We start from the raw sequence: 18,695 nt of genomic DNA, 5'->3' as shown, positions 1-18,695 counted from the left end.
AAGCAAAGGCCGTGGGAGGTCCTCATAAATATGGGTGAGTGTGTATGCATGTTTATGCATGAATATTTCGGCCTCATTTTAATCTGACGAGACTATCAGTTGAAGAGTGGATGTGTGTGCAGATTAAACTGCTGGGGATTGCTGACGACGAGGAAGCGCGCACTGTGTGTGGTCGCAGGTGTTTCTGCATCTGAGAGAACAAGAAAAAAAGAAATGAGACAAAGGAAGAGAAAAAGAAAAGGAGAAGAGGAGGCAGAGGCGGAGGCGGAGGGGGAAGATTGGAGGTAGATGAGAAAGAGGGAGAATAGGTCAAGAGAAGTACTGTGCTTATGGAAGCGTGGCAAACATGGAGATAAAGGGTACAGATGTAGGATAAGGCCTTGGGGCAGGAGGCAGGATTAATTGCCCCTGGCACAAGAGGCCATTCAATAAATTGCCCCTGTGTGGTAAGCACAGAGGAGGGCTGCGATACAGTGACAAAGGTGTTACAGTGGAGAGAGGGTGGTAGGAAGCGAGGTTAATTAAACTCTTCAGTGTGAAACACTCTCATTCATTACCTTCATTAACTCGTTCATTTAATCTGCACTGGTGTTGGCATTTTATCACATTCAGCCCCACTATAGCGTCATACAGCTGATTAGGTTTCATTTTGATCCCCTCAGCTACAGACGGGGTAACTGAGAGTGAGAGGCTGAGCAGGGGGCCACTTTAGGTATAACAGGCACAGGCGCACACAGCAAACAGCACAAACTAAATTAAGTTCACACTGGACATGCATTTTACTTGATTTTCCACAGCAGAGTGGATTAGTCTTAAAAGTGGAAAATAAAAACGATTTTCACCCCGAGCCTCCAGTGAGCCGTGCTGAGGCCAGGATACAGGCCTGCACAAAAGGGCTAAGGAGCACTGCCCAAACGAGCATGAGTGCAGAACTGACAGAGTGAACCAAATTACAAGAAAAAGCCAAAACTTCTCATTGCTGTTTTAGCTGTGTGGATCTTTGCTTAAAATAGACACAGCTTTAACTTTTTTTCGTACCTGGCACAAAAAGAAGAATTTGCTGTTTGAGAGCACAGTGAAAGCAGGCGGCAGTGCAACAAAATGGATTGCATCACGACAAAACATCCCATTTTCAACTCCATTAGGTCCCCCTCACAGTCTTGACAGTGTTGTGCTTTTTGCCACTTCACATGATTAATCACGTGTGGAGGCTACAGCAGAAACACGGAAGCCTAAACTGCAGGCAGCTGTGGCTCCATGCTGGAGAAAAATCACAAGATACGCTGGCATGTGGGGGCAAGGCACACAAAGAAAGAAAGTCAGGGGCTGGAATAAAATAAGACTGCAGCAAAAACTGAAAGCAATGTTTTAACAAAGTTGGTCTTGTCCTTGTGGAGTATTCAGAAAGGCAGTATTGAATTTGCACTCTAGAGGTATTATTTAAAGGCGAATGCTGATAAAAGCCGTTTCACACACGGACTGCAGGCATGAACTTTTCTAGGCATTACCCAGTGGAACTGCACGAGATAACCACAGACTATACAAAAGATATAAGCTATTGTGCAAGTGGCCTAAATTTGCATTCTAAAAGCCAGAACAGAGAGATTTCTCTGGTTGCAAAAAGAAGTCAGCGATAAGAAAATACAGTATTGTTCACATGATCTATGACCTCAGTAAACTTTTTCCTGATGACTTTATGATCTCAATCCCCATTCCAAAGGTGGGCAATTAACTTTCCTAAGGGCCACATGAGAAACTGGGATTGTTGTAGAGGGCCACACCAACAAGCTTATAAAGAGAAATTAAGACAAAATTAATTGCCCATCCCCCAGTTACACAAGCTTAGAGACCAGTTGGCAACCACCTAGCTAGGGTATTCCCTGACCAGGGAGTGACAAATGGTTGTGGGGGGTTGCTTGCTGGGACCAGGTGAAACTGGTTGCAAAAAGGTATACACTGCTGCACCAAAACCCTCCTTGCAATTGCTTTGGTCACTAGCAGATTGCCACAGTTCGCTAAGTGGTTGCGAAATTGTGAAAAGGGAGCTGCGAACTAGAAACTTAGACTGTTAGCCTTCAAAGCAAAAGATGTGCCTTCCTGCTAAAACCAAGACAACTTTTACTTTGAAGGCCAACCTGTCTCCATTTCTGGTTTGCTTCACACTTTATCTAAGCTTCACTACCACTTGGAGATTAGTTGGCGATTGTTTACAGGCAGGTCGGGATCTTCCATACAAACTGTCTATCAACTAAGCAATCACAAAGAGGATTTTAGTGCAGCACCAACTTCAATCAGCGACAGCCAGCAACCACTCATCAATGAATTGGGAAATACACATTTTTCCCTAGCAACTGAAGGTTGCCAGGGGGTCGCCGACTGGTCTCCAGGCCTGTTTGACTGGGGCCTTAGTTTATACAACCTGCTGTTCATTTTGTACAGTGGGTCCCATGTAGAGCAAAGCGGACAATAAAGCAGGGTTTGCTTTAGGGTGTGGCAGCTCGCCACAGACAAGTCACTACTCTGCGACTGTTTCTCAGTCAGGGCCACTTCTCGCTTGTCCTGTTCACGTTCAAAACACCAGAAAGGCTCAGTTCAATGCTTCACAAGTGAACCTCACTATCCAGTGGATAAAGTCACGGAGGCTATGTCCGCCTATGTTGAGAACACAAATGTCTAGCATGGCCAGAGCAGACATTTAATGATTTTTATGCATCTTTATTACATAATGCATGTGATGTCCAATAGCAGGAGGAACTGATTAGGTAATTGTCATGAACTTGTAATGAGCCAGTGTGCATGCCTCCTGCATATTCTACACAAGCAGCCTTAAAATAAAATAAAATAAAAATCCAGTCATAAGATTATCTCCTCTTGTGTGCTACATGTGGACTACTCAGTTCTATTCTCTTGATACTACCCACTGTTTATATACAAAAATGAGTTGTATAAACCCTTTCACAGAGATGTCACTTGAGTCAAAGCTGGGGGGGAGTTTGAAGATTAAAGGATCTGGAGATGTGGAGTTAGAGACATATGAACCTCTGTAGCTCACTCTTCATCTCTGCTGGGGGCCGGCAGCTCCAGGCTTCATTAGCCATTACCCGCAGAACATGACTGAATCCCAACTGTTGCCAATAAAGCTGAATTGTGGGTAATGTAGGTGCTGGCTTTGACAAGAAAGACAAATGTGTGGAATAAAACAGAGACAATATCTCTGCTGCTGCAGCACTGATTTTGGTTATAGAAGTGGAGTATTCTTTTAATGCATGTCTCGTGCCGTGAGATGACACTGAATATGAGCCAAGAGCAAAAAGGTGACGGCACGGACTTCTTCACGTTTGCCATGTTTGTGGAGGTCAGCAGTGGTCTGATGCAGAGCATGGCTCACTGTTGACGCCTTAAGCATTCTTGGACAGTCTGCAACCCCATGTGTCCTTCCAAACTTCCCCAATCATGTCTAAAGCAAAAAGTGATGAGTGCACAGTACTGTGGACAGGCTGCCCGCCTGGCTGCTCCTCGCACTCCTCTGCTGTTCTCGCTGTTCTCCTCGTCCTTTTTCCCTGCTTCACTCTCCCTCTCTTTCCTCTGTGAAAGTGAGCCAGTGTGCACAGTGACCTTCAACCACACCCACGGGGGGAAAAAAGAAAAAAGAAAGAAAGAGGGGAGCAGTAGCAGGATGAAGGAGAGAATAGGATAAACATGAGAACCGGGGTGACAGAGAGGCAGTGGAAAGAAGAGGAGGGGTGAAGAACACACACTCACATAAAAACCAATGCTGAAGTGAGGAAAATGGAAAATCTCTCTTCTCTTGGAAGCCAGCAGAGCGCAGAGCTGAATCTGACAAGAAGGATGACTCTCCATCCCCTTTCTCACCAGTCTGATTAAAGCGCTCACTCTATGAACCCAGCACACTGAGAGCCACATGAGCGAGAGAGCAGAGGACCCGACCCTTTGCTCAAAGTGCAGGCTGGGATGCCAACAGATACACTTGAAGGAGCAGGACCTTGAGGACAAGGTGACACTGTGAAATTCCTTCAAACTTCATTTGCGGCCAACAAAGGAACTGAAATTGAATTCTCGAACATGGAAAACAGCCAGACGTCTTTTTTTTATTTTTAAACAGTTTCCAAGAGATTCATTTTTGAGCAGATCTGTCCCAGAAAATTCCCAATCCTTCTCTTTAAGCCAGCTGTAATGAGTTAATCTACAACAGAGGAATGATTTCCTTGTGTGACTAAGACAGTAAGTAGACAGAAGGAGGGCTAATTAAACTTGTAACATCTGCCTTCTGAGCTCTAAATGTGTCTACAGGCTATAAGCATCTTTCGCTCCACTTCCTGCGCTCTTATTTCAGGCAAAGAAGGGTAAATAAGGAATCAGCCTGCACGCAAACAATGCAACGAATATTCTGCAAGCGGCATCATCATTATTACCATAAGCAGAGAGTGTAGTGTAACAGAGTGCTCTAAAATATTCATTGCATCTTCTTCCAGCTAAACTTCCACAGCTGATGGTGGAGGGAAGGAGGGGAAAGCGGGGAGGGTGGGAGGTCTAGGCTGGAGCACGTAGCCTGCTTACAAATTACCACCACAACCAAACTCGGACACAGCGTGAGTGAGTTGCTCCTCGTCCTCCCCTCGCTGTTGCACCGCTCTGCCTCTTTTCACACGAGCCATCTTCGCGGCAGGATCGGTCTGCGGTCTCCACTTTTTTTTTTCTTCTCTTCAACGATTCCGCCTCGTCGCTGATGCCGCTCCACTTCTGACCGACTTCCCGGCTTGCTCCGCACAGCCGGAGCCGGGCTGAGCATCAGCGGCGGCGGCGGCAGCAGCAGCCCTAGCCCTGCACGGCTCTCTGCTCCCGCTGCTATTTCCAAAGATAAATCGACAACAGCAGACTCCGACACTGCGGGAGGCGACAGATTCAGATCCAGAACGAACCCCTGCAATAGCCACGGAGGTAGCCCGGAGAAGGAGAGATTTGCCATGCCAGATCTGCACGGAGGAAGAAATCTTGATAAGTATGAGCCGTTTTTTTTTTTGTTTGTTTGTTTTGTTTTTGCTCCTTCAAACTCGAGTCTGCTTGGTGTGGCAATAGCGGTGACTTTGCCCTCTTAAAGCCTCTCCATGAGCCGCCTCCTGATGTCTGACAGTATACAAACACCCGGGCAGAGAGAATAAGACTTTTGTCGCCAAGCCCGCCTCATCAGCGACAATTAAAAAAAGACTTTATTGATCACCGACAACGCTTCGACTTGGCGGAAAAAAAAAAATCACCCCCTCCACATTACTTGCTGTAAATCAAGCCAAGAAGATCGAGCCCAAGTGCAAGACGAATGGTTTGGGTAACTAAAAGCTTTACTTTACTAACAAGCATGCTCGGATAAGTTCACAATACCTGCTGTTAATGGGGCGGTTATGAAACAGGTGTTGCAGAGAAGGGCTTTAATGGAGATCGTTAAAGGATGCAAGATGTCTCAAGGCAGCACTGCATGCTGGGCAGCTACAGATAACCACATTTCAACACAAAATTCAAAAAAAAAAAAAAAAATGTGATAACCGTGTAAAAAAAAAAAAAAATTGCAACAGCAACACCGTCGGGAAACTCTGGGGCTGTTACCTGATAAATCAACAGATGTTTTAATGTCTGGGGAGAGGATTTATTCAGCATTATCAGAGGCTGCTCACCCCTGACTCTATTAATTAATGAGTTTGTACATAATGGCTCAGATGCTGTCCCGATGCCCTTGGTGCTCCTGTGCCACCTGTGATAAGTTGTGAAGGATTTTGTCTGTGATGCAAATTGCAGCTCTTCAGTGGGTGTTTTATGAAGATAAACTGTAGGTGCAGACAAATTAATCTTTGCTCTACATACATTTCTGTTCAATCAGGAATCACCCAGTATTAGAAAACAAATGCAAGTGGCAACCCCACCCCTTGCTTTATTTCCGTCAGAGTGCGTGTGTGTGCTGGAAAGAATTGAAGTGCTTTTTGGATGATTACCTATTCAATAGTGCACAGGGTGTGCACTCATGCCTTATGTGAGGAAGACAAGTACAGGATACATTTCTGGGAAAAAAAAATGTATTTTTAATGCTAATACACAAATGTTTAAGCTGCACACTATTATATGCCATTACTCATGCTTACAGTGGAATAGGCTGCCTCACCTCGTCAACAGCAGTGTCACTTCCCAGACAGCAGAATGATGAATATGGTCATTATTGATGAGCTGAGTGGACAAGAGGGCTGTCATCCCGGTCCCTCACTCAGAGCGGAATAAATTACACAGCGTTGACAGGCAGTCAAAACACAAACGGCAGACTGACGGGTAGATTTGCAGGGTAAAATTTAAGGTGCACGTGGAATAACTCGAGAGGCATGACCTCGTGAAACCTGACCGCAACGGTGGATGTGAACTTCTTCAACCTCTTCCCTCCTCCTCCTCTGCCTCCTCTCCTGCAGGCTGGGGTTGTCCCCCAAGAAACAAATTTAAATTCCAATATCCTCTCAATCTGCGGCTTGGTGAAATTCATTCAATTTTGTGGAAACGATAATCAAGTTTCCGTGTGCAGTGAGACAAAAGGCTTCACAGACAATCAGACATTGCTGGCATGATCCACGCCTGTCCTCCCACCATGCCTCCGAGGAGATTAATCAGTCGAGATCGTTCCCTTCCTCATCTCTTTGATTCATCCGATTCAGAACGAACCTTTAATGTCTGTGATTCTTCAATAGTCGCCATGATGAATGCATTTAGATCCATCCAGGCCGAGCTGGCTCATGAAATGCATGCATTCGTATAAGTGGGTGGAAGTCACTTTCTATCTGCATTTGACTCTTTTCCTTCTTCATCACTTTCACCCCCTCTCCCCCTGAGCTTATTTATGAACTATTACCATCATGCAGTAACACTTTATTAGGCATGTAGACAGCCAAAAGGCCTATTAATCTTTCACTTGCAGTCTTATTCTCCTCTTTCTTTCACTCTCCCACACGCACACACACACACACACACACACACACTATCTCAAAACCCCTTTTTTACCCAGTGGAGTTCTTCAGCCCTATTCAATGATTCAGACAGCACCGAGGAGATGGCAGAGCTCCTGTTAGTCTTACAGTGGGGGAAGTGATGTGTCTTCCATCGGCAAGATATCAATACACATTTTTCACGGGCAGACTTTTCTCAGAGGCCACAATCATGCTGACAATCCCCCGCTCGATCACGCTCAACTGTTGCTGTTAGGACACATCTGAGCTGGTAATGATTTTATATTATAATACCATCGATCCAGTTGATGGGTTGACACCCAGGAGTGGTGCTGGGCAGATAACAGACAGTCCAGTGGCGTATGCTGTGCTTTTCAGCTAAATACGATAAAGAGACATGAATTCAATTGCACTGTAAAGTCAATGATTATTTCTCACAATGAAATCAATACTGAGGTTTACACTGTCTGTGGCTGAGATAGGAGCTGTGACAAAATAACATGAAACCTCATTTTCAGCCAAATTAGCATTGCCTGCCTGCACTCACACAAATGCACAGTGTGTACACAAAGACACGAGACGAACGCATCTCTGAACAAATAACAAAAATATCAATATTCATCTGAAATGATAGGGGAATTTCAGATGATTAAAGGCTGCAGCACAGTATGAGAATAAACACGGCATGCTATAGAGACAAAGAAAAAGCTTTGACAGGGCACCTAGCTGCGGCTGAATGCAATTAATTAATAATGAATAAGCTGAGTAGAAAAAAGATCAGAAACAATAAACAGAAAAAAGTAACAGCTGAGAACTTGGGGAAAAAAAATCTCTGATCTCTGGAACAGCAGCAATGTTAGGACCTTTATGGAAAATGAAGACTATTTAATTCAAAGAGCTGCAGAGGGGGTGAAAAAAAAAAAACAATTTAATAGGCTTCCCAGCTTGAGCAGCCAGGGTGAATGTAGCTCTGGCCAAAGATGAAGGGTTCTTACTGCTTACTCTGCAGCTATTGTCTTTAACCATAGCAACCAGCATTAAATTATTTTACATGTTTGTTTTCAGGGGAAACAAAACAAACAAAAAAAAAAACAAGCATGTTCTTATCCTCCGGATTTGTCAGCTTTACTGGAGACAGATGGCACCACGCACATCGATGTGAGCAGACTCTGAATTTTGTCTATGCAACAGATTTCCGACAGTGCATCTGTGTGTATTTCTCTTTCAGGCATGGTGCCTACGCCCCAGGTGTGCGTATCAACCCTGGTCACGGTGAGCACGATGGCAGTGGTGGACCTCTACTTGCTGGAGCAGAGCATGCTGGGAGCTCGGGGTCTTTCAGGACCTAGTGTGTGGCAATATGTGGCAGTGTTGCTGGGTGATCTGGGCTTCCTGCTCGCGCTGCGCTTTGTCTCAGCTGGCGTGGTGTCTGAGGCGCGTTCTCCACGTCGTGGATTTGCCAATGCCCTCTGGTTCCTGTTCCTGTCACTGCTCCAGCTCAAGCTCTTCTTCGTCTGCCACAATTACAGGCAGGAGCGCCGGCCACCTGATCCTCTGGCCAGAAAGACCCTGACGTTGCTGCTGTCCATCTGCCTACCCTCCCTATTTCTCATCCTGACGGGAGCTGACCACATGACCCCGCAGCGCAGGAAGCAGGAGGTGCGGGGCCGGCTCCTGTGGGTGGTGGTTGACTTGCTGGATGTGCTGGACCTGCAGGCGGGGCTTTGGGAAGCCCAAGGAGGGTCTGCAGCAGGTACTGGCGGGATTGTAGAGCAGAGGCTGCCCATTTGGGCTGAGGGTCTGGTCTTCTTTTACTGCTATGCCCTCCTGCTGCTGCTGCCGTGCGTGGCCCTCACAGAGCTGGGAGCCACTGGCCTCCCAGGACAGAGAGGACCCCGCAAGGAGGCTTTGTACCCTTGGCTCAGCTTGGTCACTATCAATATCTTCACCCTGGCCCTGAGGGGTGCAGGCATGCTGTGGTATAGGGACCCCCGTGTGTCCACTGTGTTTCTGGGGAAGAACCTGCTGGCTCTGGCTGTGAAGCTGAGCTCAGCCTGGGAGAGACATAAACAGGAGCGCGGTGCTGCAGGAGGTGGGACTGTGGCTGGAGCAGAACCAGGAGACTCAACCTTGCCAAACCAGTGTACAGAGCAGGGAGAGGGCCAGGCTCAGGGGAAAGCTCCTCCCTCTAATTATCACACGTTGTCTCGTTCTCAAAGCCACTCGCTCTCCCACGTCAGCTTGGAGCCCACAGCGACGCCTTTAGGACCCTCTTTCATCTCTCATGAACTTTAGAGAATCACTCAACATGCACGCATACACAAAGGCATGCACAAACAACCACAGTGAAAATTCGGAGTAGCCAAGCCGGTATCACATCCAAACAGATAACTGTACTGAATTTCAGTATAACAGCGGAGGATATAATGCAGAACTGTGGAGATGCATTTGGCAAGCTTGGCTTTGTGCACATTTTGTTGTGCTCAGAATAACTCAAAAAGCAGTGCTCTGATTTGTGGAAGTATATTTTTAAAAGTCAACACTGTGAACACATCTGTCAGATTGTAAAGACTATTTCAGAAATATGTGTTGACGTCTGCTATTGTTCATCGTGGTTTAATCTTGATTTAACTGTCATCACGTTTGTTGAAATGCATTTTGAGCTTTTCTTTTTTTAAAAAAAAGAATTCTGAAGACTTCTTGATAAATATCTGATGCCACTGATTTGTTGCATCTGTTTAGGGGTGAGGAACACAAATTTGTTGCACAAATTCATGAGGGTTCAGGGAAAAAAAAAAAAAAAAAAAAGATTAAACTCTTCTGCCAAAAGACCATTAGATGCCAAAATACAGCTTGTGACCTTTCAGTGTACATTTTCTCACTTCACTTCACAGGGGACTTTTACAGAGAAAACTTTAATACACGGGAGTGATGATTCACTTTTTCCTTCAGTACCACAGAGCCAACATTCAAAAGCCATCTACCACTAAAAACTCTTCACTGTGCTTCAGTATGTTAATGTAGAGTCTAACCTGAGGACCCTTTAAATCAAAGTCTAATCACGATTGCAGGTGATTTTACTTTCTTAGCTTTTTTTTTTTTTTTTTTTTACATGCCTGAAGAGGTAAAATTATACAGTTTTTCACAATATTGTAATAGGATGAGGATCTCAGATTTTTTTCCCCCTTGCATTATATAATAGATTAAATTTTATCATGAGTTCCCAGATATATTGTGGAGAGTCCCTGTACCAAGGTTGTTCTATCCAAACACCGATTGATATTATGTAATAGTTTGTCTTGTCTGAAAGAAAATGTTAATGAGAGGAATCAGTCACTTTGTCATTTAGTTGGAGTGAAAACCTGCAGACTCATGGGCATCATGGTTGAACATCTCTAAACTGTGTTTAGAATTTTATGACATTTTATCTAACTTAAATGTGCATCAGTTAAGTAGACTTCACTTTAATAACTGGCAAATGTACAAATGTGTCATTATTTGCTGTTTTAATTATCCAGCAACAATTTTACAACAACAAAATGCGCACAAGTCAAGTTGCCAGCGACAGAAGACACTGTTTGCATTAATGTAATATTTCAGTGGCTGGGCTTAAAGGTGGGCAACAAGCATTTTGCGTCATCTTTGTGTACAGTACAGCTCTATTTTACTAAATTGTTTACTAAGACTGAATACCAATGTAAGTAATCCCTTTAGAGTTTCAAAATGCATTTAAAACTCATGTTTTTTTGTGATCTCCACTCGTCCCAAAGTGTCGGTCATTTAAAAAAAGAAAAGACCAAAAAAAAAAAAAAAAAAAAAAAAAAGAAGTCCAGCCACCTATACAACCCTCAAATATCTTTTTTCACTTTAGATAAAAAAAAGAGTGAACTTTTTAATTCCACTTAAATAACGGATGAATCCTTTCACAATTTTATCAAAATGTTGGGCAGCGTGGTCCAGAGCGGCAGGCATAAAGCATGTACACTACAGTCAAGTGCCTTGTTTCCTCATGGTGCAACGAGCCTCTGGGTTGTCGTACACAATATGTGTACCATGTGGAACTTGGACATATGCCATATGTATACTGTGACGTTATTCCACAGCTGTTTTCAGCTACACCTCCAGGACAGACTGCAAACTAATAAAGTATTTCATAGTCTCCTAGTGTTGACAGTTCATTGGCTATTATAAAGAGGCATTATTGGCAGAAAATCACACACACAGACAAACACAAGGAGTCGGTCCAAATTATTCAAGTCCAAGAGGCCTCAGAGACAAAACCCTACCTCCTCCTTGCAAAACCTTCACTATATTAAAGTCTATCAGCTCTTATTGTGCAGTCACAGGAAATTGCATGTTTTTATGTTTTCCTCATGCTGAAGTGGTTAAGTGAATGGAAGCCTCCCCAAAATGTTCTCGGCAGAAAAGCATGCTCTTTGCTCCATGGAGCGGCACGCTGACGAAAGGCCGTCATTTATCACAATTACGCCAGCGGCCCCATCAGCTCGGATCCTCTCGCAGTAATCCTTGAGTGTGCTGTTGTGTTGTCTGCCGTTAATGCTGAAAGAGGGAGAAGTCTTGATGTGATGGGGTGCGCATGTCAAGAGTTGTAGTAAGTGCGTGTGATGTTTTTCAGAGGGAACTGGCTCTTTGCTCACAGCGACTATGAATGCACCCATCAGCCTGTCCTCTGACTTTAATGGTCCTATTAATTGAAATTGTGGCTATTCGTCAAAATGCAAGTGCTCATTCTCGCTGCTTTATGCATGATTTACAGGCTATATTTACAGGATGTATTAAGACTAATGTACATGCTTCAACACAGAAAGAAATCCATTTAAAGTTTCTGTGGGGAATTTTTCTCCAGTTCTGAGACTTTTAAGGAAAAAACCACAGAGGGATATCCAGTGTAGTCGACAGCATCCAACTCTTGCCTACCCTCTTTCTTTCATCTCCCTCCTACTTTGCCCACTCTACATTTCAAACACATGCATTCTGGATGCAGTCCCTGTTGGGCTACTCTTCATATTTCTATTATACTAAAAGCAGCGGCTACATAGGCAGCTACCTCTGCAAATGACTACCTCCTAGAATTTGTTACACCTGTTAGACTCTGAATACAATGCTCAGCATTTTCCCTCAGCTCTCACCAACTCCCATAACCTGCTCCTGAAGAAAAGCGCTCGAGCTGCTCACCTATATTCATTCTTCTTTTGCCACTCTCTCTGGTGCTCCTTATTCTTCCCTTCCATTCGCCTGTGCTAATTTCACTCTAGCCTGTAATTATTCTCATGTACCAGAGCTGTCAGTTTTCTTTTTGTGTGTTGTATTCCTAATTTTATTTTTCTCGTTTGTTTAAATTTGCCCTGCAGCCGACAGGCAGCCTACCTTTCTGCACTTCCACTGTCAAGAGTGGTTAGTCAGAGACAAGGGGGAAAAAAAAAAAGCTGAGGGGGAGAGGCTGGCTAAGATTAAAGGACCGGGGCTAGTGCCTAAAGCAGAGTGGCTGCTGACTGCCATTTATTTAGCGTTTGCTACACACACAGTGAGCTTGATGGAACAAGAGAACAGACAGAGACAAATACAACACGCTGCCCTGACAACAATGACATCTCAAACAGTCCAGAAGGAGGCACCTTTAGACAAACATATGGCTTTGTTTTGCTTGGTTGAGCACTTGGTTGCAACCCATCTCACCTCATTACCCCTGACGTGGTGACAGCTACAGTATGCCTACGAGCTCACACCCACCTTTTCTGGCAAAAAGGAGACACATTTAACAGACAGATGTCTAAATCATTCATCAGAGCACGCACACCATCAGCAATGCAGCTTTTGGAGAGAACTTCAAAGTATAGTCTAACAGAAAGAAATGATGCAAAAGAATCTGAGATTCTTATGATATGCAATGCAATAGTGGAGACAAATGCATACTAATACAGGTCTCAGAAGTTAAGGTGACATTTACATAATGCTGAAATTAAACGATTAATTTATATAAATGATTAAAATGAACAAGGCCTAAAATCACTTGATCACTTAACAGAAAGTTAAATACTAATCTCTTTGAACATTTAAAAATCATTAATTGACACAGCTGTGTTGAACTGATGGATGCCAATTTGCTGATAATTCCACCTTATCAAATTTGAGGATTTGCTGCAGATCTCCGTTTGACTGAACTCTGAATTAAAGGTGTAGAAAGAAAATGTTGGAAAAATAATAATAATAGCAGTGTCTTACTGTAAATATGTAAATATGACTATCATGCTTTTAAAGTATAAGCATCAATTAGGCATCAAAATCAACTTAAGTGTAATTTATGCAGGATAGTCTGTTTCACAATAACTTATTATTAGATTATACTTATTGTTGCATCTGTGTGTAATCATTCATCTGTATCGCAGCTGTTGCAAATGGGGATCATTTACTCCTTTATAATTTTCAAGTCAGACTAAACCAAGTAATGCATCATGATTAATTTTTACTTTTTCTAAGCAGAGCTGCTCAGACCACCCTCCTCAGCCACCACCTCTAGGTCTACAGAGGGGATACCGGGGCATTCCCAAGCCAGCCGAGGGACATAATCTTTCCAGTGAGTTCCCGGTCTCACCGGGGTCTTCTCCCAGTTGGACATGCCTGAAATACCTCATCTAGGAAGTGTCCAGGAGGCATCCTAGACAGATATTTAAACCACCTAAGCTGACTCATTCCGATTTGGAGCGGCAGGAGCTCTAGTTTGAGCTCCTCATCCTATCATATCCTTTATTAAATACCCTGAATCTGCAAAGAAAGTAAAGCTGTCAAAAAATGCAGAGGAATAAAAAGTGTTAGAACTGTGAAATGAAGAGGAGTAGAAATAAAATGGAATTTGTCAAAAGTACAATTAACTCATCACTATACTTTGGTACAGTACTACAGTAAGTACATTTATTTGGCTATTACTAAAAGTAATCACATTTTGGGCATTGGTCTGATATAAAAAAATTCTGCCAATTGGTAAATGATATATAGGGTGCTCTACTTAAGTTCCTTTAGCCTACCCAGAACCTCTGCAAGTGGCTTTGCAACCCACCCCCTTCTTAGTTGACCTTACTGATGCCATAGCGCGTTATGGGCTATGGTCTTACTGTTGCTGCTTTCCCCTCTTCTGGCTTTCTATTCATGTTTATGAAAAGGTGGGGAACAGAGCCAAATACAGATTACCACAGATGGAAATAACAGCCTTCCTTTACCTACAGAGGTCCTGTCAAAAAGGCAATTTAATCCCTTAAGCCCCAGACTATCTTTTTAAAAAAATTTCCACCTGAAAAACATCCCCAGATTTGTTCAGTAACAGTTCTAGAACTGAAAGGCAAAAATGGACAACCTAGGGCTATTTGGATAAAAGGGACTTGGGAGAATTCTGAAAATAGTCAGTCGTCTTGTCCTCATCACAAGTCCATAAAGACATTTAGAGAACTTCAGAAAAAAACTGACTTTTTATTTCGGCCTAATCAAAACTGTAAATTAGTAAAAAATAAATGAATAAAAAGCAGATGTTTAGGAATGAATAAATCCCACTTCCTCAAAGGGCCTCTTGAGGGTGGTTCCAAAAGCATGTAAATGCCTACAGTGACTTTAACTTTTGGTCTGCGTAGTTAATTTTCCTGTTTATGGCAAGTGTATAGGGGGTGAATGTAAGTAGAATTTGCATTAACACTTAAAGATATATATATACACACTATACTTTTTATTAGATACAGTAGTTCAACTGCGCTTTAACATAAATATCCAATCAGCCAGTCACATGACAGCAGCTCAGTGCATTTGAGCGTGTAGACATGGTCAAGACAACCCACTGAAGTTCTAACCGAGCATCAGAATGGGGCAGAAAGGTGATTTAAGTGACTCTGAACATGGCATGGTTGTTGGTGCCAGACGGGCTAGTCTGAGTATTTCAGAAACTGCTGCTCTCCAAGGATTTTCCCACTCAACTATCTCTAGGGTTTACAGAGAATGGTCTGAAAAAGAAAACTATCCAGTGAGCAGCAGTTCTCTGGATGAAAATGCCTTGTAGAGGTCAGAAGAAAAATGGTCAGATCACTTTGAGCTCATAGGAAGGCAACAGTAACTCAAATAACCACCAGCAGATGGGCTACAGCAGCAGAAGACCACACCACATGCCAGTCCTAAAAGCTAAGAACAGGAAACTGAGGCTACAATTCACACAGGCTCCACAAAATTAGAAAACAGAAGACTGGAAAAACCTAGACTAGTCTGATATTTCTGATTCTAGATGTTTTTCATTTTCAATGGGCCAGACCTGAGGACTGTGATGTTTAGTACTTCAGGTAAGTAGATTTCACTTTAAGTTTGTTTATTGGTAGCCAAAATTAGTACCCCATTTAATTTCATGGATAATTCCAGATGCACCTTGTTAGTCAAGCTAGGTAGGTTGTGCTAGCATTAGCTGATAAGTTTCCTGGTCAACCCTATTGTCTAAATATAGTTCAAGTTTTCAAAACAATTCAAAAACCCGTCAATGGCATCAATTGACATCATGTTCATCTATCCATTTTCTTTTGCCTATTTAATTCAGGGTCATGGGGGGCGAGAGGTGGAGTCAATCACAGGGCTAATACAGAGAGACAATTTATAATCACCGGTTAACCCTCTATCGGCCTTTGGACAGGCAGATAGAGGGAGAACATGCAAACTCCACACAGAAAGGCCCCTCCCAGAGGACTTGAACCCAGGACCCTCTTGCTGTGACGGTCCCTGCACCAAAGTGCCACTGCCAAAACTGTTATGAACTCTTTACATTCTGTAAGATCAATTTATTGACTAAATATATATAATCTACGGATATTATCTGCAATCCTAAACAGAACTACATTTGTCTTAATGTTGCAGTTACCGTGTGTTTATGCTGCAAGTTTAAAATGTGGATGCTAAAAAGAAGGCTTTAAACATAAAACCAAGTGTAGACTAAGAAAGTGAGAAAATCTCAAACTAATCACATAAAATAGACTCTGTGGAGTGTTGCATGCATTATTTAACATGTTTCTTGCTCAAACAGAATATTCTGACAAGACACAGCGAGGAACAAGTGTTCAAAGGTGAAACAGGCCATACAAACAAAGACAGGCAGTGAAGAAGAAACTGCATACTTCGTGAGGCTGGTAAAGAAACCACTATTCTTAGTTTCTGTGCCAGTGTGAGGTGTCAAAAATTCAAGCTTCTTTAAAGCGATCAAATTTGAACCATAACATCTCTGGGAAAGGAAACGGTGCTTTCAGGGGGAAGAAAACCTTAAAATAAAAATAAATAAATAAAAATTTCCCACAGATGCAGATACATCAGTACTCATGTTACTCTGACATGAAGATGTCACGGATGAGGATTGTTCATAAATTCATGATTGCTATTGTTTGAGTCTTTATGCATGCCTGATGGTTAGCTGCCAGTAAAAATATGTCAACTGCCAGTCACAAACATTGATCTTTCTATTAAAAAACGAGGGTTTTCAAATCAAATGTTTAAAGTGTATAATGTCTCATGTTGTAGAAAATTAGGCAGGAAGCTGTAAAAATTCATTTTCAATTAACCTTTGAAGTTCCCAAAGCTCCAAACGTGGCAGATGTAAAATCTCAGTGACCTTTAGAGTTGAGTGACAGTCAGAGCGAGTTTCTTAATTCTCGGCTTTTGCTCCGGGGAATTCAGCCTAGCTAAAGGGGGAGGATGCCTTAAATGTGATCAGTAAAAATCTTAAAATCAATTATACATCTAACTGGTAAACAGCAAAGAGAAGATAAAACTGAGTTTTTATAGTCTCTTCATATGGTAGCAGTTAAATTTTGGCTTCTACATTTTTGAGCAGGATTAAAAGATGGTAGATGAAAACATAAATCCTGTGGCTCCAGGGCGTAGTGGTTAACACATGTTCGACACTGGGAGGAGACACAAACTCTTCCTCAGGGGGTCTCAAGCTAGAGTACTCCTTGTACCAGTCACAAGCCCAGATAAATGGGAGAGTTGTGTCAAAAAAAAAAAAAAAAAAAAAAAAAAAAAAAGACATCTGGTGCAAATTCTCTGTCAAGTCAAATATATGGATTCAGCCACTCTGGCAACTCCTTGGACAATAAGGAAGCAACTGAAAGCGCTCTCACTCTCATAGATCCACCACTCACTTTATTTTTGGACAGGAAGCGTATGGCTTTTTTTTTTGGTTTTTTTTATATAAAAATCATCATTACTATACTACAAACTACAGGCATATTTTCTTAAATCTGTATTAACATGATCTGTAAACATGATGTGTTCTCAGCTCTAAGGTTTATAAATCAAACTTTTAAGCAAACAGTTGCTTATTTACACATCCCGCACACAAGGACATAGATTCATTTGGAGTTGCAGTTTTTAAAAATCCAATATTCCTTCTGGCCATTCTGTTGTACACCCCTTAAAAAGTTCACCAGCTAGCTGCCAACTGTGTCCATTTGGTGCTGAGGAGGCAGTGTGCAGAACTGTTTTTTAAAATCAATTATGGGACTGTAAACACCACTATGAGAGCAGTAAAACTAAATCAAGGCCAGAAACAATTACTTTAACAATACCGAGTTTCTCTGTGGAGCTGAGAAGCCCTGCAGTCAAGTACAAGTTTTCTTCCACTTAGTCATGTGAGCTGTTATTGCAGGCTTAAGGCAGTCCTTCCCTTTGATTTCTAAAATTGAATAAATGAAAGAGTCACTAGACTGTATTGAAGGAAAAACTATGTCATCGGCATAGAAACAATACAGTTATTTTCAGCAATGGAACAACATTCGGAAAGAAAGAGGAAGATTCAAGGTGAGCTGGAGGAGGCAAAGAGGTTGAATTACTCTGAACAGAGCCTCTTGTGATAAGGCTGAAGAAAGATTAGTCAAATAAGTGACTAGTGGTTAACGGCAGAGCCAGAAGCCATAAATTATTGTGCCAATATTATTGGCTGATACTGGCAAAATAGTCTCATCAGCTACTTCATTAGGTACCTACTACATTAACTACTATAATACAAATACCTGATAACAAAAGAGCAACTAATTGTATTTAAGCATGCAGGCACTGTCACGACAACTTGCTGAAGTTCAAACTGTGCATCAGAATGATGGAAAAAAGGTGATTTAAGTGACTTTGAACATGGCATGGTTGTTGGAGCCAGGTGGGCTGGTCTGAGTATTTCAGAAACTGCTGATCTGCTGGGATTTTCCCACACAACCATCTCTAGGGCTTACAGAGAATGGCCCAAAAAAGAAAAAATATCCAGTGAACAGCAGACTGCTTCAAGATGATAGGACAGTAACTCAAATAAAAACTCGTTACAACAGATAACAGATCAACCCTTGAAGCAGATGGGCTACAGCAGCAGATGACCACACTGGGTGACACTCCAGTTAACTAAGAACAGGAAACCGAGGCTACAGTTCACAGGGGCTTAACAATACTAGACAACAGAAAGCTGGAAAAAAAATCATTGCCTGGTCTGTTGAGTCATGATTTCTGGTTCAGAATTGAAATAAACAGCATGAAAGCATGGATCCATGGAGGATTGTTGCTGACCATGTCCATCCCTCCATGACCACAGTGTACCCATCTTTTGATGGCTGCTTCAAGCAGAATAACACACTATGTCAGAAAGCTCAAATCATCTCAGACTGGTTTCTTGAACATGACAGTGCGTTC

General features: G+C 42.6%; 2 protein-coding genes across 4 annotated transcripts in view; one reads left to right on the top strand and one right to left on the bottom strand.

Moving 5' to 3' along the window:
- Window positions 1–18,695, bottom strand: part of mrpl11 (mitochondrial ribosomal protein L11) — a 54,263-nt gene that overhangs the window by 18,464 nt on the left and 17,104 nt on the right. The gene's annotated exons all lie outside the window — the stretch shown is intronic.
- Window positions 4,642–9,577, top strand: tmem265 (transmembrane protein 265). Of its 2 annotated transcripts, none has more exons than XM_030738602.1 (2): window positions 4,642–5,020; window positions 8,221–9,577. In XM_030738602.1, the coding sequence occupies exon 2, from the start codon at window positions 8,223–8,225 to the stop codon at window positions 9,285–9,287; it is 1,065 nt and encodes a 354-aa protein (XP_030594462.1). In that variant the 5' UTR covers window positions 4,642–5,020; window positions 8,221–8,222; the 3' UTR covers window positions 9,288–9,577. The 2 variants fall into 2 exon arrangements, with proteins under 2 accessions (XP_030594462.1, XP_030594463.1); XM_030738603.1 differs by lacking the exon at window positions 4,642–5,020 and adding an exon at window positions 5,281–5,344.

The sequence above is a fragment of the Archocentrus centrarchus genome, chromosome 10 (genome assembly GCF_007364275.1).
Source record: "Archocentrus centrarchus isolate MPI-CPG fArcCen1 chromosome 10, fArcCen1, whole genome shotgun sequence".
Lineage (NCBI taxonomy): Eukaryota > Metazoa > Chordata > Actinopteri > Cichliformes > Cichlidae > Archocentrus > Archocentrus centrarchus.
The sequence above is the reverse complement of the archived record's forward strand: the minus strand, read 5'-3'. Positions and strand labels throughout refer to the sequence as shown.